The sequence below is a fragment of the Protopterus annectens genome, chromosome 13.part0 (assembly GCF_019279795.1).
Source record: "Protopterus annectens isolate FY-2018-M chromosome 13.part0, PAN1.0, whole genome shotgun sequence".
In the NCBI taxonomy this organism is placed as follows: Eukaryota; Metazoa; Chordata; order Ceratodontiformes; family Protopteridae; genus Protopterus; species Protopterus annectens.
In genome coordinates this window covers 476,434,378-476,457,519 of record NC_056747.1, presented here as the reverse complement: position 1 = coordinate 476,457,519, position 23,142 = coordinate 476,434,378, and the positions used below count along the sequence as shown (strand labels likewise).

General features: G+C 42.8%; 1 protein-coding gene across 1 annotated transcript in view; it reads left to right on the top strand.

The window, feature by feature from the left end:
- LOC122787919 (heat shock factor protein 5-like) overlaps positions 1–23,142 on the top strand; it is a 683,173-nt gene that overhangs the window by 321,881 nt on the left and 338,150 nt on the right. The window contains exon 4 of the mRNA XM_044054845.1: positions 1,093–1,620. Within this exon, the coding sequence (XP_043910780.1) occupies positions 1,093–1,620 (528 nt within the window). The remainder of the gene's footprint in view (positions 1–1,092; positions 1,621–23,142) is intronic.

The window sequence follows — 23,142 nt, the reverse complement described above, 5'->3', positions numbered from 1 at the left end:
AGGTATATGTGCCGAGCCGATATCCTACTTAGTGGAATCTGAGGGTATAGAATACAGGGGAAACCACAGGCATCTTCTTCCGGTGTCTGAATCGATATCTCAGCAGCCTACCTATGATATAAACTCTAGATCTCAGAGCAACCCAGACAATGTTCATAGTGAAGAATATGTCTTAGTATCCATTCCCATTCCTGATGATGTCCCATATGTCCCCAGAGTTGAACATTCCTTGAAGACAGTCCCCGTTGCTAGAGCCAATTCTGATTTTTATGTTACACTATTAGGTTGTATTTCTAGACGTAGTGTAAAATACACAACTACCTGGACATGATTGTTTTATATATGTTTAATTTTGTATGATTGCATGTCAAATAATTAGTTCTGTATAATTGCATGTCAAGGGATCATTTCTGTGTAATTGCATGTCGGTGAATACTGTCATTTAGTGTATAATCTGTTTCTCAAAGAGGGAGGATGTATATGTATATATAAATAGTGAGCACGTGCGGGTGGTAGTGGCATTTTGAGAGAACAGCCAGAGTGTTAACATGTATGAGTGTAGTAGTCAGTCTGTTTATAAGATTAAGTTACTAAGCCTTAATCCTGATGTGTGTATGTGTAATAAAACTGCTTGAACCGAAGCCACAGCTGTTCGTCTGTTTTATCCTGACCGTACGAGCAACAGTAATTATTATTGTTAGTTGATGGTGCTGGTGCGGTTTGTTGACCAGTGTAAATAAGAGTTGTCAGCAATGCCCAAAAGTGCTTTGGTTTATGTTGGTGTTTTTCTTGGAGGTTAGCGTAGAAGTTTTTTTTCTCTATTTAATAGGAGATTTGGTACAGTCTCTGAGATGTCTGAAATTTGCGTTGAGATTTGTTTTGTGAAATCTGTTTTCAAGCTTTGTTCCTAATTTACATAGATTTTATACTGTTTGTTCTGATGGGAGCCATTTCATTTGGTTAAATTCTGAGACTGCTTCTTTTAAAGGCTTTTTTTGAATATGCAAGTCACATGTCTGAATGTTGGAAACAAAAGATGTTACTCAAGATTGCTGCTGTTCACTAATATGCATTTTTTTATTAATTTTGTAGAATGAGGCATCACAGTCTTCCCTCTCAGTGGAACTACTGCTGCCAAACTGGCAGTGTAGCCCCACCAGTGAGAACAGAGACATAGATATAAACTTGGAGACTGTTCTTCAGACTGCTGATAAGTCAAGATCATCCCCAGAATTGGAAATGGTGGATGGGAATGCAAATAGGAACGGGATTCCCACATCGCCATTTGATGTATCCCAACTGCCTAGTAGCCCTGCACATCATGGCATTTCAGCTTCAAATACAGTGGGCGGGCAGCTCAAGTCCTTAAACCCAGTGGTCACTGAATCCACCTCCTTTGTTTCAGACTTTAATCAGCAAGAGGGCTGCTGCTTTTCACAGAATATCAGTTACGAATATGCTGTTCCAGCTAGCCAGAAAATGGAGAATACTACTGTTACATTTAGCACGTATTCAGCTACAGAACACACCACTGCACAGTTGCAGAATAAGCAGCTAAGCAGAAACATCTCTGGCACACCAGAAGCCATTCTAGACCAGCTGCTTTTCAAGTCAGAAAAGGTACAAGTAAATACATTATATTTGTATTAGACCATTTTTAAGTCTGTTGAGTAAGATTCTGGTTTGCAATGAGTCCTTGGTACAGCACGTAGGTTAATGATGCTTGCCTATTTAGTACAAAAGTAGTCGGTTTCTTTTTGAAAGACTGAGTGATTCCGTAGACTGGGAGAGGAAAGCTCAAAAGTGCAGTGCTATGTCATGTTAGTATTAGAAACTGTGTGTGCATGTTTTCATATTGGACTAGTTACTAGTATCTGCATTAAAAGGAGACTGCTGCTGTAAACAAAGGATGTTGTGCTGTGTAGAACAGTGATCATCTCTATGAACTGTGTTGTTCTGCCATTACTTCTGTAGTATCGCAGCATATGGCACGATTTCCAAATGTAGCAGCAAGCTTATATTGTACTATTAATATTTCAGTGTTTACATAATACATGCATGCATTTGTTAGCAGAGTAGTCCTTCAACCCCAGTTGTCTGCAGTAGTTGTTGGAAAACCCAGTTCTCCAATTTCTGGGGTTGTAGGGGTCATCAGAATAATTCAGGCAGTTAAGATATGATCTGATGATGTTAGTCTTCACTTAGTCCTTGACTTGTGGGTTAAGGTCTGCATCTCAGAACCTACTTGGCCGTTATTCCAGCTCACGCCTTCAAAACTCTTGAGCTAAGCTCTTACCCATAATGCTCCTTGCAGAAGTACCTCAGATCTTGTCTGCCGCTTTTCAATGCCAGACATGTTTATCTAAATAGCTCTCGAGCAAGCTATTTCATTTGGCAGTAAGTAAAATCTCTAGATTTCTTTCATTTGTATTACCCAGCTCTGCTTTTTTGCCATGATTGGTGTTTTCTCTTATCCTTACCGTCGTTGGTATATTCTTTCCCCTCTCTTACCATTTAGGTAATTCTTCGTACCATCATTGGTGCCTCTCTTTCTTGTTTCCTTTATTCCTTTCCTTCTTTACTGGGAGGTAAACTTTCCTACCATTGTTAGTATAACTATCAAAACCTAAAAATCTAAATTTTAATTTTATCCGCCTTCCTTGCTTGTGTCTGTGTGCTTGGAGATGGCTGAAAAACATAAGGGAACGTCTGGCTTGAAAGGATGCCAAAGTGCAAATGCAAGCTACCTAATTCCGACAGACACTCCCTATGTGTGTATTGTTTGGGCCCGATGCACTCTTAAGAAGACTGTGCCATATGTCATGGCTTCAGTTGCCAGGCCCCTGTTGAGAGAAAAATAAGCTTATCTTTAAAGGACTTATTAAAACTGCTTTTGACAAGGCCATATCTGGTTCTCTTTATCAAAACATTCTTAGAAAAGGAGCAACTCGGTGCCAACACCATCTTCGGCACAGTTATCTATAATAATTAAGACATCCCTGGTTCCGGCAGTTTCTTCAGAACAGACTGTGGAAAAGGATACATCTTTGGTGCCTGCTTCTGTATCACTTGCTTCAGAGCTGACTACTGCTGTTACTACTACTACAATCTCCACCACTATTTTGGAAACTTCTCTGGAACCGAAAGAATTTTACTTTAAAGACAGACTTCGTACCATGTTTTCTCCACTTCAGTGGTTCCTAGCCTTTCTAGCTGTGCAACCTTAGCTATCTCGACTCCAGTATCTGTTTCTCCTCTAACCCCAACTGGGCCTTCAGAGTTTTCAGTGCCGACAGTCCCAGTTTTGACTCTCTGTGCCGGTCAGAGTTTCTTCTCTGGCACCGAAGACAGCCTTGAGCTCTTAGGTTCTGTCAGAACCAGAGACCTCCTTGAGTCACAGCTTCATTGCCAGTTCCTAGGGCATGGCTCTACTCTGTTGTTGTCAGCCATCCATGCCACTCGGGGGTGTAGGCACATTTTAACTCGACACCAGTCTCTAAGGCAGCCTCTCAGGTGAGGTATGACCTTGGCTCCGAAGGAGTCTATTTCAGTTCAGAGCCCCCATTCCTCTACGGGGGAGGGGGCCTGCCTTCCAAGCCATGGAGAGGGCATTGTCCACTGCGGGCATTTAGTTGATACCACTCTCGTCTGACCTACAGCCCCGCCCTTCCTCTTGCCCAGAGGTTACTCCAGCCTGCACCCTGGGACAGTGGGTGCTGAAGCCCCAGGATCCAACCGCTGCAGTCATCTCCTCTTCAGATACCTCTCCGGCTCATCCCACCGAAGAGGTACCCGTGAAAAGAAAGTGAAAGAGGAAGCAGTCCTTCACTGAAGATACAGATTTTTATGAAGGGGAAGGTTCCCCAGGGTCACCTACAGAAGAAGTCTCCTTCAGAGACATTCTTGAGATCCTGAACTAGAGGGGTGGCTGAACCTTCCTCCCAGGAAGACTGAAGGGATCGGTATACCTAGAGGCTTTCCGTGCCTGATCCTCTACCTCCTGGATCTCCCCACTCGCTGATGATCTGATTAAGTTAATTGCTCAGCTGGCTTAGAAGATACCTAACTCTATCAAGCCAACCCTGAAGAGAACAGGCTGTATTTTGTTAGCTCCCCAAGATCTGCAGCATTGGGCGAAAGGAATACCAGTTGATGCTATGGTGGTAGAAGCAGCCACCAAAAAGGAACTTCCAGATGAAAGTCCTACTATTCATCCTCCTAATAAAGAGTCTAGGATGATGGATAGATTTGGGAAGCGCATATATGCTTCACTGACCTTCACACTAAGGTCCTAGAATTACATGGCACATTTCATGAGACTTCATCGAGATCTGATGAAAGAACTTTCAGATACTCTGACAGAAGCAGTAGCTGAAGGGGTTAGAGAAAAGGTAACTTCTTATCTAGTAACCCTTGATTATGTTTATAATTCGTCCATGAGGCTCACAGGGCAGCAGGTTCAGGCGTAGCTATTAGGAGACACGCCTAGATGCGCTTATTTGAATTTGCGGAGCCATTTAAGACTTCTTTCATGAACGATGTTGGACAGAACATCCCTTTCTGGCTCTAAAGTTAAACATACCTTGGCTAGATGTAAGAAGGATGGAAAAAACATTTCTGCCATGGGCGTGCACTTTGCCACTCAACAGTCTTACTCCAGGAACTAGAGAAGTGGGAAGCTATGGTTCAGAAAGAGTCCCAAAAGCCTTCCAAAGACTCACGCAGCATGAATTCCCCCAGGGCAGAAGGGGAAGTCACAATGGAAAATGCCATGCTCGAGGCAGAGGTGGCCCACAAAAATCAGGGTTTCTGGGACTCTTTGCCTAGTAACTTTTATCAACGCTCCTCAAAAGAGGCCCGACTGCCATCCTCTTGAGGCAGTTTGGGGCTGATTATCCCTGCACTTTCCTGCCTGGCCGAAGATAACTTACAATTGCATGCAGAGGATCATCACCAGAGGTTACCATATCCCTTTCTCGGACAATCAAACAGTTGAAAATCCCATCCAGTCACAGGGATGCAGCAGTCTTAGAAGGTCAAAAACCTCTCGACAAAAGTGTCATAGCAGGCCCACCACACCAGATAGGATTCAGAGATTACTCAGTATTCTTTTTAGTGCCAAAAATAAAACAGGGGACTGGAGGCCGATTCTGGATCTCAGCCAGTTGAACAAATCGGTTCAATAAACCAAATTCCAGATGGCCACGGTTCAGTCTATACTTCCGTGGATGTGCTCAGAAGATCTTCAAGATACATATTACCACATAAAAATGGACAAGCCATCCAGAAAGATTACTGCTCTTCCAACTGGGAGACAGTCATAAGCAGTTCAGGGCCTTGCCCTTTGGCTTCACCACAGTCCCTGGGGTGTTCACCAAATGCATGGCAATGGTAGCAGCTCATTTCAGACGGCAAGGATTTTGTGTGTTTCCATATTTAGATGACTGGCTCCTCACTGCTGCTACCAGGCATCTACTTTTAAAGACAAGAGACTATGTTCTTCAAACATGTTCCTTGTTAGGAATCGCTATAAACTACAAAAAATCCCATCTAGAGCCAACTCAGCAATTGGAATTCATAGTAGTGATGCTAAACACAAGTACAGGCACTGCATATCTTCCACCAGAAAGACTTCAAAGAATCAGATCACAAGTCATTCAGATTATTCTCAGCAAAAAGGTTTCCTCAAGGCTGTTGCTTCAAATGCTAGTATCAATAGCTGCTTCCATTACAGTAGTTACCCTGACCAGATTCCACAAGTGGATTCTTCAGTAGCTCTTGGCATTCCAGTGGTCATCACTGAAATCAGCCAATGTCCCATCCAGTATTAATCACCAACTTATGCAAGAGACTTGAGTTGGTGGCTTCACTCCAGCGAAATTTTGTCAGGCAGACACTTTGTTCCTCTTCAACCTCAAGCTATCGAGACCACAGACATATCCCAGATTGGGGGGGGGGTTATCTGGGAAAGATAGTCCAGTGCACTTGGTCCCAGCTAGAGGCCAATTTGCACATCAGTGTTTTAGAGATGAGGGCAGTGCTTTTAGCATTGCAGGCATTACAAGATACTCTCCCCTTGGGAACAATTGCGATTCAGACAGACAATATGGCAGTAGTCTGGTACATCAACAAGTAAGGGGGAACCAGATCTTACCGTCTTTGTCAAGAAGTACTCCGAGTATGGCAATGGGCAATTTCATCCGACCGCTTTCTGGTTGCAACACATATTCTGGGGAGCTCCAGCATGATTGCAGACAAACTGAACAGTACCATCTTAGTGCGTCACGAGTGGTCTCTCAATCCGTTGGTGGCGGAAAGGATATTCTGCCTCTGGGGCCAGCCCTGCTGTGGTCTTTTTGCATCCCCCCGACCAACAAGTGCAGCAGCTACTTTGCCCTAATTCCTCTTCGGGGAGTCACTGAGGGACGCTGTTCTACACGATTGCCCCCCCCCCAGTCTATTGTATGCTCCCCCCCCCAATTCCTCTCATATCTAAGTTTCTAAAGAATGCCAATAAGTTGAAAAACAAAATAATTCTCATTGCCCCATTCTGGCCTTGTCAGGTCTGTTTTCCCTTTCTTTGGCCTCACCTGATTTGGAAACCTTGGACACTGGACCATACCTTTTGTCCCATCCGGACGGACTAGTTCATCTGAATCTACCGAATCTCAAGCTCACTGCGTGGCTTCTCCAGTTCCAATGATTGCCAGGCATTTGCCTCTTACGTCCCTAGTAGAATTGTTCTAGCCTCCCACAAACCTTCAACTAGAAAGTCGTACTCCAGTAAGTGGCAAAAATTTACAGAATGGGCTTTAAAGACTAATATCGATCCCCTTTTCAGCACCTGTTGATAAGGTCCTGGAGTTCTTAACACTGCTTTTTGAAGCAGGAGCATCTGCCTCGACTATTCGAGCGCATCTTGCTGCAATTTCAAATTTTCATAATGGTTTGAATAACACAGTGTTGATGGCTCACAAAGTCTGCAGAGCTTTTGTAAAAGGAACCTTGATGCTCAGACTTCCATACAAAGACCCTTCTGCACCTTGGGACTTGAATCTTGTACTTCACTCAGTAGTTAGTTCACACTTTGAACCTGCTGCAACGTGCGATTTGAAGTTTTGATCTTAGAAAACATTATTGCTGATGGAGACTACTTCCTCAAGAAGGATTTCTGAACTACAGGCCTTATCTTCCAAACCCCCATACCTTATTTTTCACAAAGACAGGGTTTCTTTGAGAACAAATCCTTCCTTTTTGCCTAAGATATTGTCAGAAACCAGCATTAATCAGACTATACATCTCCCAGTTTTCTACCCCAACTTCTCTAACAAGGGTGAATATTGTCTTCATTTATTAGATGTACATAAACAATTGCATTTTTACCTTCACAGGACAAAAGAAATCATAAAATCGGACCAGTTGTTTGTTTCCTTTTCTTGTGCGTCTATGGGAAAATCTGTTTCTAATGTTACTTATCAAAATGGCTTAAAGACTGTATAACTTTCATTTATAACAAAAAGAAAGTGCAACTACTGGGACCTGTCAAAGCACATTCAACTAGGGCAGTAGCTGCTTCCCTAGTCTTTCATTCCAGAGCTTCTATGACATTTGTGCAGCGGCTACCCGGGCTTCTCCTCATAGCTTTATTACTCATTATAAGCTGGATCTGGTCTCTAGGGAAGGAGTGTCCTTTGACTCGATGGTGTTCAGGAATATTCTTCCGTGAGACCTCCCTGGATTTAGGTAGCTGGGGACTTTGTCTCACAAGTCAAGGATTAAGTGAAGATTGACAACATCGGTTAAAGAAGTTATGTCTTACCATAACGTTCTGTGTTGTCGATCTTTACTTATCCTTGACATAGCCACACTCCTTCCCCCTGCCATTCGGTTTCTTGGTAGAACAGATCTTTCCCGTAAGAATGATTCTTTCCTTGTAGGAATACAGATATGGTCTCTGATCGGTTACTATCTGTGACTATGTTATGCAAACTCGATCTGAGGTAATTCTGGGTAAGATCTTCTTAGTTCAAGAGTTTTGGAAGGCGCAATCTGGAATTACAGATGAGTCAGTTCCGAGATACAGAACCGAACCCACAAGTCAAGGATAAGTGAAGATCGACAACACAGCTGGAACGTTATGGTAAGACATAACTTCTTTTTGATAGTATTGTGAGAAAGTTGCTGAAACCCACAGTAATGTGATAAGTGGAATTCTGAAGTATTTTCCTGCACAGTAGATTTTTTTTGTCCACTCTTATCTGTAAGAGTGAGTTTTGCATTTAATGTGAGATGTCAGCTCACACCATGACTTTAGTGTACGTTTTGTGATATATCATTCTTTTGCCTTTGTGATGAGCAGTAAAGGTTGTTGGGTTGTAAAAGACTGCTCCTTTATGGAGTTCTGCAAATATTCTGACTGCACAGAAAATAGTGTGTCTGCAATCATCAGAAATATTGAACTGAGCTTTCAGAGCAGTTCCTAAGGACTTCTAATCTTCTATTACCATCACTACTAATTGTATAGTACATTTTAGACACCAGATCTAATCTGCATTCCCTGCTGTCAGAAAAGGGTGCAACCTGTATAGTTGTATTTTCCAATTTGTAAAACTTTTTTTTTCAGTAATCTCAGTTTGTGTCTAAAATATTTGCTTTTGTTTTCCTACTGCTTTAGTTCTGAAACAATGCAGTACCATTCGGTAAGCAAAGATTTTGTTTTTCTTAACAGAACCCTAATAACAACACTTTGAGATGTTCATCATTTAGATCAGTGTTGTAGTAGCCTATGTGGCATCCTGCCGAAGATTGGACCAGCCAACCAGCTTCACACAATGATTAAGTTGAAAATCTACTGATACAGGAAGTTTACTTACACAGCTGTACTTTCTGTCAATGTGTTAATCATATTACCCAACTAGAAAACCAGAGGTGTTTAAAATGTGAAAATTGTGTGTTAGTTTTTAAAGAGGCAAGTAAAACTGACTAGTCACACTGCTAGTTACCTGTGCATAAAATTGTCCATGAGTGTATTGCTAGTTACTTGTGCATCATTACTGATAAAGCTTGTAAGAAAGCTAATGCAGGCCCCCCATACCTCAACATCCAATCACACATCTGCTGCCTTATAGCCTCGAGGAGGTCTATATCACAACGTCAAACTAACAAAAGTTCGATCGTTGTCATATTGAACCATTATGTTTGAAACCCAATAAAACCGAAAGCACAGAACAGCGATTTTTTCCCAGGGGAAAAAAATCGCTGTTCCGTGACAAAAAAAAAAAAAGAAAAGAAAATTAACCTTAAACCTGGACTGAAGTGGGGGGCTTCACCCCCCCACTTAAATATACCAACTCCAAGATCGCACCACAGTGGAGGAAATAGCAAAGCCCCGAAAACGGCCCAGCGATTTTTTTCCCCTGGGAAAAAAGTCGATGTGCTGTGGCTTCGCTATTTTCCACTTTCGGACTTTAGGGCTCGATATTACAATGTTTGAACTTCTTTTAGTTCGATGTTGTAATATAGACCCGCCTCAAGGATCTCATTTGCAGCCATTTTTTCTGTTGCCACAAACCTGTTCTGCAGTGGAAGATGACTCGTCACCTACCTTTAACACAAAAAGAAAATAAAAAGTAATCTTAAAAGAATGGGGGGGGGGAGGGGGAGACTTGAAATAAAAAAAGTATATGTATGTATATGTATATATATATATATATATATATATATATATATATATATATATATATATTTACATTAGAAACTGTAACCATGACTGATCCAAAACAGAAGCAGTAAGATAAGAAAATATTTTTTTTAACAAGTGCTTATAACTCTGCCAAACACAAGATCTGATGTTGTTAATCCTCGTTCATTCTTTAAGCATGGGTATCGATCCGGCCATTTTCCAAGCTCGCGTCAGCTACAAACTCTTGAGCTAAACTCATAGCCATAATCCCCCTCTCCCTGTTACCTCAGATTTCGTTTGCCGCATTGCATTCGGTCGTGTCAAGCTGCTTCTCTTGAGCTAAGTATAGTTATTTGTTGTCAGAATAGTCATTTATATAACTTTTTCTGTCAGAAAAGTTTCTATTTCGTTGTCTCTTACCCTATCGCATCTAGCGACCATATTTTCTTGAGTTTTTCTTCTCTTTTCTGTACACCTTTTATCATGAGGTATTTCTCCCCTACCATCGTTGGTAATCTTCCTTTTTTCATACCTTTGGGTATTCTTTTGTACCATTGCTGGTACCCTTTCTACTATCCCTTTTTTCTATCATGGCAGATAAGAAAGGTAGTCCGGGTTTTAAAAGGTGTTCTGATTGTGGACACAAATTACCTACTTCTGATGCACACTCTTTGTGCGTTTATTGTTTGGGGGCGTCCCATTTATCTGTTGACCCACCCTGTACTATTTGTGAGAACTTTTCTAATAGAACCTTGTTGGAAAGGAAAAACAAGTTGATACTGAAGGGACTTCTAAAATCTCCCTTTTCAGAGGCTATTTCTGGGTTGGAGGCCTCAACCCTTCCTGGAGCCCATAAGAAAATTTTGTATGTTCCTACTAAGGCCAAGTCTTTGCCTTCGTCCCCGGCTGGGGACTCCCGCCAAACAAAACCTAAAAAGGCTAAAGTTTCTGCTCCAGAGCTCATTCAGTCAGCCCCAGTACTTTTGGTGCCTAGACCTTCGTCACCGAGGCCTTCTGCTCCATTAGTGATTTCGGCTCAGTCTTCTCCTGCAGCCTTCTATATATCGGCACCGAGGGGCTCCTCGGTTCAGACCATTACCACTGTATCGGCACTGACCATTCAGTCGGCGCAGACCTTGACCACGTCAGCACCGAGATCTTCCTCGGAACCAATGCCGTTATTGTTGATTCCAGTTTTGTCGGTTCCTGCTTCGGCACCAACAACCACTTCAGCACTGATCCCTGTGTCGGTTTAGACAATGACCTCGGCACCGATGACTTCTTCAGTGCAGACAACAATAGTCCAGTCCCTCTCTGCACTGTTGTCCTCGGTGCAGTCAGATGAGATGGGCACCAAATCTGCCTCTTCTGTGGACAGGCCTGTTTCTCTCTCAGTCTTTGTGAGGTCCACTAGAAGCCTTTCCGAACATGTGTTGCGTCTTGTGGACCAGGTACTCTTGGCCAGAGGTATCCCACTCCTCAGGAACTATCTTTCCTTGGGAGGTGATCACCCATCTCCAAAGACCCTTTCTTATTCTCCTCCTTCATTGCCTTTGAAGTCTATGGATAAAGCACAGTCTTCCCCTTCTGCAGTTCCCTTTATGGATCTCACTAAGGAACCACAGTTGGCTTTGTGGCAGGAAAGTTTTGCTACGACCCAGGATGTCAGCTGTGACATGCATAGTTTGCTGCTCCACAGCCATTCAGGGACTCCGGGTCGGCAGGCTGAGCCACTTAGGGGAGGGGTGACCCCTGCCCTAGACATACACTCCTCTTCGGGTGGACCAGCCTTCCAACTGATGAAGGCTTTAGCTGTTGCTGGTGATACCGGACTGTCTATACCTCCGCCCTCCTCTGGTACATTGGTTTCACAAGTCGCATCTAGCAGACACCGGGTGCAAGGGCCGCAGGACATATTCCCTCAGGAATCCCCTTTTCTTCTGTCTTGTCCAGCTTCTCCCACTGAGGAGGTCCACCAGAAAAGTTCATGTAAGAGGAAGCACATGGACTCCACAGAAGAGTCACTCACCGAAGTCACAGATTTCGATGAGGGGGGAAGGATCCCCTCGGTCACCCTCTGAGGTATCCTTTGGTGATATCCTCGAAATCCTGAAACAGAGAGGTGACTGGCAATCCTCTAATCCGACCTCTGAGGAATCTGTGTTTCTGCAGGCTTTTCGCGCCTGGCCCCCTACCTCCTGGGTTACTCCACCTGCCGATGAACTTGTCCGGCTCATCGTGCAGCATGCTTGGAAAGCTCCTGATACAGTCAAAGCTATTCTCTGGAGGCCAGATAAGTTTTTGTCCCCTCCTGCTTCGGATCCCCATTGGTCCAAAGGTCTTCCTGTGGATGCTTTGGTGATGGCTGCTGCAACAAAAAAGGATCTGGCAGAAGAAGAAAGCCAGACTGTCCATCCACCTAACAGAGTCCCGGGCCCTGGACAGGATAGGGAAGCGCACCTTTGCTTCAGCGAAGTTTGCTATCAGGTCCCTGAATTATATGACACATTTTACCAGGCTTCAAAGGGATCTGGTTTCTGAGCTCTCTGAAACCCTGGCTGGTGCCGTGTCTGATGAGGTCCGTGACAAAGTGGCCTCTCAGCTGGCCACCATTGAATCTATATCCAACTCCTCTATGCGACTGATATCTCACGCATCAGAAGGAGCAGCGGGTTCAGCTGCGGTCTTGAGACGACACGCCTGGATGCACTTGTGCAACTTCATGGAACCCTTTAAGTCTTCTTTTCTTAATGCCCCCATTGAGGCCTCCTCGTTGTTTGGGTCCAAAGTTAAAAGCACACTGGCCAGATGTGAACAGGACGGTAAGACCCTTTCTGCTGTAGGTGTCCATTATTCTTCCCCTCAATGTGCTTCCTCCCGAAACTTTCCGTGACACACAGGCCGAGTTCTCCCCCAGAGGCAGAGGGGAAACTCACAGGGAAGACGCTCCTTTCGGGACAGAGGGGGTCCGCGTAACCAGGGTTCCAGGGATTCTTTCCCAGGTCAGTCCTACCAGCGCTCCTGAAGAGCGGCCCAACTCCTTTCCTCGGAGGTGGTACATTTCTCTTTGTACCCTTCTGCCTGGCTAACCATCACCAACGATTCCTGGGTACAAAGGATTATAACCAGAGGTTGTCATATCCCCTTCGATCTTTGTCCCGTCCCTTCAAAAAATCTTCCAGACGTTCCACCCAGTCAAAGAAAAGAAGCAGCACTAGAGATAGAAAAGCTGCTAAGAAAGAGAGTCATCCAAATAGTCCCTCCAGACCAGATAGGATCCGGATTCTACACAAGACTATTTTTGGTGCCAAAGAAAACCGGGGACTGGAGACCAATTTTGGATCTCAGTATATTGAACAAGTTTGTGAGAGTACAAAAATTACGGATGGTCACAATACAGTCTATCCTCCCGCTTTTGGAAAAAGACGATTGGATGTGCTCTATAGATCTTCAAGATGCGTACTACCACATAAAGGTGGACAGGCCATCAAGAAGATTTTTGCGCTTCCATGCGGGAGCCAGTCACTACCAGTTCAGAGTACTGCCCTTCGGACTCTCTACAGCCCCCAGAGTATTCACAAAGTGCATGGCAGTTGTCACAGCTCACTTGCGACTTCAAGGATTCCAGGTATTTCCCTACGTGGACGACTGGCTCATTTCCACCCCCACCAGACATCTACTGGAAAAAGCCCTGGCATACTCTCTCCTCGCTGCTCAAAGGCTGGGCATAACCATAAACTGACAGAAATCCAATCTCACCCCATCTCAGTCGACAGAATTCATAGGGGTTATCTTGGACACAAAAAAACTGCAGTGCTGCTATTCCAGAGCACAGAATTCTAAGGATAAAGCAACAACTAATTCCGATCCTTTCAAAGGAAAAATCCATGGCTCACTCGGTTCTAAAGCTGTTGGGTTCCATGGCAGCCTCCATCACCTTTGTTCCCCTGGCCAGGTTTCACATGAGGCTTCTACAATGGCTACTGCTCACCCAATGGTATCCTTTTCAGCATCCTCTTTCAGCCATGATTCGAGTAACCCACAGGTGCAAACAAGATTTAAATTGGTGAATGACACACAATCTCACAATGGTCTCGCCCCTTCTCCCCCCAGCAACCCAAGGCCACAGGTGACCATGGACGCCTCCCTGATGGGGTGGGGTGGGGTGGGGGCTATGTCAGGGACAGACAGTCTAAGGCACTTGGTCTGAACTGGAGGCCCATCTGCATATAAATGTTCTAGAGCTGAGGGCGGTGCTTCTGGCATTGAAAGCATTCCATCCCCTGCTGCCGTCTGGGACGATTGCGATTCAATCAGACAACATGGCAGTGGTCTGGTACATCAACAAGCAAGGTGGAACCAAATCTTACCCCCTTTGTCGAGAGGCCATGAGGATATGGCAGTGGGCAATGGCTACCAACCATTTTATTCTAGCAACGCCCATTCCCGGGAGTTCCAACGTGTTAGCAGACAGACTCAGCAGGTGCATTCTTCAACCTCACGAGTGGTCCCTGAATCCCTTGATAGCGGCGGATATCTTCCACCACTGGGGCCGTCCTTGCTGCGACCTCTTTGCATCCCCGACCAGCTACAAATGCAGCAACTACTTTGCCCTGATTCCCCCTCCGGGACAGTCACCCAGGGACGCCCTAGTCCACGATTGGCCCTCGGGTCTTCTTTACGCATTTCCACCCTTTCCCCTCATTCCCCAGTTTCTGAAGAAAGCCCGTCGGTTGAAGAGCAAGGTGATCCTCATAGCACCATATTGGCCTCGACAGATTTGGTTCCCCTTCCTTTGGCTTCACCTACTAGATCGACCATGGATTCTCCATCCAACCCCGGAGTTGATCTCACACCCACAAAACCTGATTCATCCCAACTTGAATAGCCTGAAGCTCACGGCTTGGCTACTCCAATTCCCTTGATTGCCAGGCAGAATTATCTTTCTTTACCAGTACCTGATATTCTCCTTGCTTCTCATAAGTCTTCCACTAGAATTACTTATCTGAGCAAGTGGAAAAGATTTACCTGTTGGCTGAAAGATAAACAAGTAGACCCCTTTTCAGCACCAGTGTCGATAATACTAGACTATCTGGCCAACCTGTTTCAATCGGGTCTATCGGCCTCTACCATTAGAGTAAATTTGGCTGCAATTTCTAATTTTCATGAGGGTGTCCAAGATTCCTCTCATGTCTCATAAATTGTGCAAGACCTTCATAAAAGGTGTGAATCATCTGAAGCCACCTTTTAGAGAACCTGTTCAACCATGGGATTTATCATTAGTTCTACAAGCTCTGACAATGTCACCTGTCGAACCAGCCTCTTCTTGCGACTTCAAGTATTTGTCATGGAAAACCTTGTTTTTGGTCGCTATTACTTCTACCAGACGTATTTCTGAACTTCCAGCTTTATGTATCAAGAGTCCATACTTGATTTTTCATAAAGATAGAGTGTCTCTGAGAACTAATGCGTCTTTTCTGCCTAAAGTGATCTCAGAAATGTCCATTAATCAAGCCATTGAATTGCCAGTTTTCTTTCCCAATCATTCAAACAGAGGACAGTATTCCCTACATACCCATGATATACACAGGTAAATCCGTTTTTACTTAAACAGGACTAAACCCTTTCGTAAATCTGACCAGTTATTTTTGGCCTTTTCTGAACCTAGATTAGGATCTGCTGTTGCTAAGGTCACATTAGCTAGATGGTTGAAAGACTGTGTGACCTTTATTTATACACAAAGTAATATCTTGTTGCCTACTACCATGAAAGTTCAGTCAACAGGGTCGGTGGCAACTTCTGCTGCCTTCCATGCCAGACCTTCTTTATATGACATCTGTGCAGCTGCAACTTGGGCTACGCCTCATACCTTCATCAATCATACAAATTGGATTTGGCCTCCAGGGGAAGAGCATCTTTTGGTTCTATGGTGCTCAGGAATGTCCTTCCATGAGAGCCTCCCAGGAATAGAGGTAGCTGGGCCTCTGTCCCATGCATAAGGAATGAACGAGGATTAACAATACCAGATAAAGAAGTTATGTCTTACCATAACGTTCCATCTGTATTGTTGATCTTCATTCAGTCATTACGACCCTCCCTCCTTCCCTCTCCTGTGGTTTCTAGTGGATCTCACCATCCAGTTCTCTTAGGTTATTTGACCAGAGGTAGCCTATACCTTCTTTGATTTGCAAACTCAATCTGAGGTAACAAGGAAAGGGCGATTGTGGGTAAGAGTTTAGTTCGAGAGTTTGAAGCTGATGCGAGCTTGGAAAATGGCCGGCTCGATTCCGAGCTCGGAACTGATACCCATGCGTAATGACTGAATGAGGATCAACAATACAGATGGAACGTTAGGGTAAGACATAACTTCTTTTTCTGGTCAAGAAAATTCTTCACAGTACAACATTTTTAGCCCAGTCGATTTCTTCAAGGCTTGGGGTCAGTGTCAGCTGCCATATTTTTAGTCTTTCTGGCAAGATTTCATATGAGAACTCTTCAGTGGATTAGCAACACAATGGTCAATTCTTTATCAATGAATGTCAGTTCAAGTGAGGATCCCTCAAGCATGAAAGACCCACCTGTGGTGGTGGATTCAATCAGATCAGATTCTATAAAGCCATCCTTTCATTCTCCCTCAGCTCAAGGCCATAGTGACCATGGATGCATCCCATATAGGATGGGGAACACTTCTTGGGAAAAACAGTCCAAGGCACTTGGTCCCCCAGAGAGGCCAATATGCATATCAAAGTCCTAGAGATGAGAGCTGTGCTGTTAGTGTTGCAGGCTTTGCAAAATGCTCTCCTTTTAGGTACCGTTGTGATTTAGACAGACAACATGTCAGTAGTCTGGTACATTGACAAACTAAGGGGAACCAGGTGTTATCCCTTGTGTCGGAAAGCACTTAAGAGTGTGGCAATGTGCAATCTCATCCAGTCGCTTTCTAATAGTGACGCATTTTCCGGGGAAGTCCAACATGATAACAAACAAAGTGAGCAGGTCCATTCTGTTACTTCACGAGTGGTTTCTCAAGATAAACGTGAAGATAATGATTTTCCATCAATGGGGCCGGCCCTGCTGTGATCTTTTTGCTTCTCCCATAAACAGCAAGTGCAGCAGCTTCTTTGGCCTTATCCTCCCTCCAGGGAATCACAGTGGGATGCTCTGCTCCATGATTGGCCTCCCTGGTCTTGTCTATGCTTACCCACCAATTCCCTTGATCCCCAAATTTCTACAGAAAGCTGCTAAGTTGAAGAGCAAAGTTATCCTCCTTATTGCACCTTACTGGCCTCAACAGATTTGGTGCCCCTTTCTTTGGCTTCATCTAACCTAACCTGGAAAACCATCTTTTTGTTGCCTTTACCTCAGCCAAAAGAATATCAGAACTTTAAGCATCATCCTCTAAGCCTCCCTACTTGATTTTTCATAAGGATAGGGTCACATTACAAACCAATCCTTACTTGTTTCGTAAGGTGGTGTCAAAATCCAGGATCAGCCAGTCCATTAATCCACCAGTCTTCTTTCCGAAATTTGAAAACTGGAGAATACATTTCACACTTGTTAGATGTTCATAAACAATTATGTTTCTACTTGCACAGAATAAAATAAATTAGAAAATCCGATCAACTGTTTTTCTCCTTTGTGGACTACAATATAGGTAAATCTGTTACAAAGGTAACTTTGGCAAGATGGCTTACTGACTGTATATTTTATGTCTACAATAAATTGGGCATCTCATTATCAAAACTGTTAAGATCCTACTCAACTAGATCCACGGCAACCTCATCAGTATTTTTATCTAGGCATTCCATGGACGATTTATGTGCAGCTGCAACTTGGGATAATCCTCAAATCTTTATTACTCATTACAAACTAGATGTGGTCTTGAGGGGAAGAGGAGCTTTTGATTCAACCATGCTCAGGAACATCCGTCCTTAGAGTCCACCCAGGACATCATCAGATAAAAATGTTTTGTAATTACCTTAACGTTCCATATGTGTTGTCCATTTTCATTCTTCCTCAATTCCCCGCCCACCAATCCCCAGCCGTTGTCATGATGGATGTCTACAAGAATGAGAGATCATAGAACACACCACTGTGGTTTAGTTTGAGCCCCAGATAATGGCTTCTTCTGTCAGACATATTATATTAATATTTCTTAATTTATGTCATCTAGCAAACAAGATCTGAGGTATGTTAGGGGTTGGTGCATTATGGGTAGGGAGGAGCACGACAGTTTTTAGGTTATCATGAGCTATAGCAATGGCCAAGTCAGCTCCTAGGATCAGATCTGAACCCAATAGTTGAGGAAGAATAAACACGGACAACACAGATGGAATGTTGTATAACTTTTTTTTTTTTGCATTAGCATGCACTTTTGATGGATATGAATGCTGTAACGCAAATGGTTGTCATTATTTAGTGACTTCAGTCCTCAGTTTTCCAGAAAACCACAAACAGACCAAACATACGAGGGAAAACTGTGGGCAGTCTGTGAAAATCTGGACATTTGAGAGGTATGACACTCCATGTTTATTCTGTTTGGAGCACGATCATAATGCAGAATGTCACAGATCTGATGTCAATTTTCCTTCATTCCTCAACAATTGGGTTTGGATCCAACTCGGCTGTTATTTTCAGCTCATGTCCACTAACAAGCTCTCGAACTCCTCCTTTATCCAAAATGCTCTTTCCCATACCATACCTCAGATCTTGTGTGCCACTTTTGTGTTCTGATGTAGTCTCTGTGAGCTTTCGAGTTTAGTGTTAGTTATTTGAGATTAAGTCAAATTTTATTGTATTCATACCTTTATATTTTATGTATATTACTTCCCTTATTGTAGTTTCTGCTTTACCTCCCTTTCCTACACTGTGTGTATTTCTTGTTACCATTCTTGGTAAACCTTTCTTCCCCTTTTCTACACATTGGGTGCATTCTTGATACCATTGTTGGGATTTCTCCTCCTTCTCTTTAATAAATATAAAAATAAATGTTTTTGTTTTTCTTTTGATTTTTGGCATTAATATGTCTGAAAAGCCTTCAGGATTTAAAACATGTCAGAAATGCTATCACAAATTACTGCTTTCAGACGCTCACATTTTATGTGTCTCTTGCCTAGGCCCAGAACATCTTCAAACAGATTGCACAATTTGCAAGTCCTTTAAGCCTCAGGCCATCGTGGACAGGAAAAACAAGCTAATTCTAAAAGGCTTGCTACCTTTTTCCTTCTCTGAAGCTCTATCTGGGGCTCAACCGCTCAAACTTAAGCAAAAGGAGCTTTCTGGAAAGCATTCAGGTCCATCTTGTCCTCAATCTCATCCTGAGATCCAGTGATGGAACCTCCTAAAAATAAACATAAAAATTTGGATCTGAAGCCTGCTCCTTTCCTATAGCCAGCTTCAGAAGTAAATCAGCTTCCTCGGATCGTTTCATATCAGATCTGAAGTCATTACCTAGGACCCATTACCCCCCAGATACAGTACCCTCTCAGGTTCCATCTCCCTTTTTATAATCCTGCCTGCGCTCACGGTCTCCCTCCATAACATCATCTTGTTCTTCCAGAAGAAGCAGAGAAGTGTTATGAAAGAGGACTAATCTCAGCCAAGGAATCTTTAAAAGTATTGAAATGGAACATGAAAGAGAGAAGTTATTTGAAAAACTGAATTAAAAGGAAGCTGCAGAAATCTGAGCAATTTCTTTAATGGGTTCGACAATTATCTGGGAGAACACCATCTGGCTTTATTTTCTCTGGGTTAGTTGAAAGTATGCATCTTTAATGGATGTTTAGTTGGACTGTCTATTTATTCTGGTAGGCTGATTGACCAGCTGTTTGAGTGCTGTAAATTAATACTGGGATACAACTTGAATGGCTTAGATGGATAAAAAGGAATTTTGCATCAATCGGGACACTGTATGATATAAACGATCATATACCAAAATACTTGTACCAGTGAAGGATCTTCATGAAATAATATTACTTGCACAAGAGCTGCACTCTTAGCCAAAAGATTCAGAGTGCACAATCGTGGAGATGCGAGCCTGAATCAATGGAACTTCACTAGCAAACAACCCTGCTGCATTTGATACCAGTACCTTCCATGTTATAGCCTACATTTCCACAGTTAAGTACAAAAGGTTTGGAATAAAATATTTTAGAATAGTGTAAGAATTACTATTTTCCCAGCTGGCAATGAAAACACCTTCACACAACCAGTATAGGCTTTATAAATGAAGTTGTTTCCAAACTCTAGCTGTGGCATTCATGAGTTTTTCGGCTTTACTATTGAGCCAAGGGGCAACATTTACTTTTACTCTCTAGTGCCCAAGTGGTGCTTGCTTGTTTTGTATGGTTAGAACAGAGTGGTTGAAGTAGGAGACAGCTTCATCTATTTGAAGGTATTTGAGAGGGTTCCAATTACATTGTTTGATGGTATCTTTGAATGTGGTGGTGTTGAACCTGGTGAGGTTTCTTATTAAACTTGGGAGTTGAGGGAATTTTTTTTTTTTTTGTGGTAGTCTCTATTGATGAATGCAGGATGGTGATCACAAGGTATCTGGATGAAAGCCATCTAGCTTTATTTTGTTTGGGTAGGTTGAACGTATACAGTCTGGAATGGATGTTTTGTTGGATTATCTGTGTGTTTTGGTGGGCTCAATGACCAGCTTGTTTGAATGTTGTAAATTGATACTGAGAGGGGAAACCTGATTCATTTGTGTAGCTGTCTAGGTTTAGGGCCTAGCCTAAAATTAATTCTTCATTAATGTTAGAGGATAACCAGCTTAGAATATTTTCACTAATATTAGCATGAGTTTGGATTGGAGGGATGTAGGAAACTACAATGAATAATGATTTTTATTTTTTTTGCCTGAGGTTTTTAATATTAGTAATTATTTACTGCTAGTTTTTGGTGAAGTGGGGTGATCGCAGTAAAGTTCTAGTGTGGCTTGAAATATAATGGCTCTCTCACTGAATGTTTAACAGTCATGGCTTTTCTAATGATGCTATATTCAGGTAATTATTTCTTCATCTTTATGTCCAGTTTTAGTCAAGTTTCTGTGGTTACTAATATGTGGAGGTAGTACATTTGTCTATGCATGCAGTAGTGGTATATTTTTGCAGACACTGCAAGCAGTAGTATTGTGCATTTGTAGTTTAGTAGGGGATGCTGAGGATGATGGCAGTATTGAGTAAAGCTATTGAGAAAAAGGGGTTTTGATAGCTTGGATGTGTGAAGTAGAGGTTGGGTTAGGGCCATGACAGGGATGGATGTTGCCACATTATATTTTTTGAAGTGGATGAGACCATGCTTTGGGCCAGTAGGTAGTTGTATTTGATTTTCTGTGATGTGTTGGAGTTTGCATTTTTTGGTTATAGGAAACAAGAGTAGTGTTATTAGTAGTATTGTATTTGTATTAAAGAGAGATGGCCAGATAGAAGCAATCTAGAATAAGACGGACAGTGGTGGGGCTAGATGGATGGATTTATGAGGAATAGTGGGAGAGAAGTAGGCTTCTTATCTAGTTAGATGTGTAGTGAAAAGAGGCAGGCTAAGAGAAATAGATAATTGTACATGGCGAAATGTGAGCAAGTTGGAGTAGGCATAAAATAGGTGTTAAGAGGGTGATAGTGTTTGGGGATAGGCATAAAGATAGGAGCTGGAAGGTGAAAATAGTAGCTAGATAGTAAGAGTGGAAATAGTAATAAGGAGATTAGGCTGTTGAGATGGGTAATAGAGATTAGAGTAATAGTAGGGACATTTGAATTGCTGTAGAGGAGGAGCTAGTGATAGCGTAGAATACTTGGTGGTAGTGTTAAAGCATATTGTAGTGTTTATAGGTGGAATTCTTATTGGTTAGGTGTTAATGAGGTTGTGGTCGTGATGGAGTGAAAATGGGGAGATTAGCTTTAAAATTTTGGGATATAAGGTGAGTGGGAATGGGTTAGGGTAGAGGGTGTAGCAAATCTGCTTAGAGAGCAGCTGCTCAGAGTGGGGCAAGCCCCTCTTGGGAAGGGATAAATATTTGAACTGAACCAAAAAAAAGTCTAGGTTTGTTTACACAGTCAGCAGACCAAGAGTCACACCTTGTGATAAAATTGCTGTTGGAAATTAAGGCAATTTTTTAATGTTTGAACAGCTTAAGCTCCTTGTGTTTTTGCCTTTGCCGGTAACTTTTATGATCTGATGTTAGCCTTTTCATTTTTCCGAACTTATGGGTTTCAGATCCAACTCGGCTGCATACTATAGACTTCAGATACAACTCTTGAGCTCCTCCCTCTACAGATAATGCCCCACTCTCTATCCCTATTATCCCAGATCTCATTTTCCGCCATCGTGGTTAGATGCAGGTTCTAGCTCTCAAGTAGTTGTAAGAGAAAGTTTTCCCTTTTTGAAATTGCTGATTTGTTTCTTTATACATTTCCTCTGTGCCTCCCTTTTTTAGTTTTCACAGGCATTAGGAAGAATCTTCTTTCTATTTTCTTTCTGTACTATGAAGTAGTATTTCTGTACCATTGTTGGTACATTTTTACCAGGCTAATTTCTGTAGCTAGCATTGTTGGTAAGACCCTTACCTTTCCTTTCTTGCTTGTTAAAAAAATGCATTGTTTTTTTCTGCGAATATTTTTCCTTCTGCAGTTCCAAGGCCATTTCTGAAAAACCTACAGGTTTTAAGAAGTGCACTTCCTGTGGGCATATGATCCCCAGCTGTGATGCCCACAGGGAGTGCATTTATTGCCTTGGACCCAACTATTTGAATATGGTCTGTTCAGTGGGTTCCCATTCAGAAGCCTGAAACATCATAAGCCTGAAAATCAAAATCCTGAAACCAAAAGCCTGAAAATTCAGAATCCTGAAAACTCAAAATCCTGAAAGCCCAAAATCCTGAAAGACCAAAATCCTGAAACTCAAAATCCTGAAAACACAAATAATGCTAATATGTCACTATAAAGACACTAATATCTACCAACTGACCCTGACCCTAACCCTAACCCTAAGGTCCGTCACTATCGCACACTCACCTGACCCGCCCCCTAAACCTAACTCACTTAAACCGCCCTAACCCCAATATTTGTCACTATTGCATACATGCCTAACCTGCCCCTAACCCTAACTCACTTAAACCGCCTAACCCTAAAATAAAACCAACCGCACACTTACCTGACCCCAACGCATGACCTAACACCACAGGGCTAACAATAGCAAAGCCACAATGACATCAGTATGTCTATTTTGTGTTTTCAGGATTTTGAGTTTCAGGATTTTGGTCTTTCAGGATTTTGAGTTTTCAGGATTCTGAATTTTCAGGCTTTTGGTTTCAGGATTTTGATTTTCAGGCTTATGATGTTTCAGGCTTATGAATGGGAACCGTTCAGTGTGCTCTATTTTTAACCACAGGGCTTTGGCTGACAGGTGTAACAAGTTGATATTGAAAGGTTTACCACCTGCTACTTCTATGTCTGGGG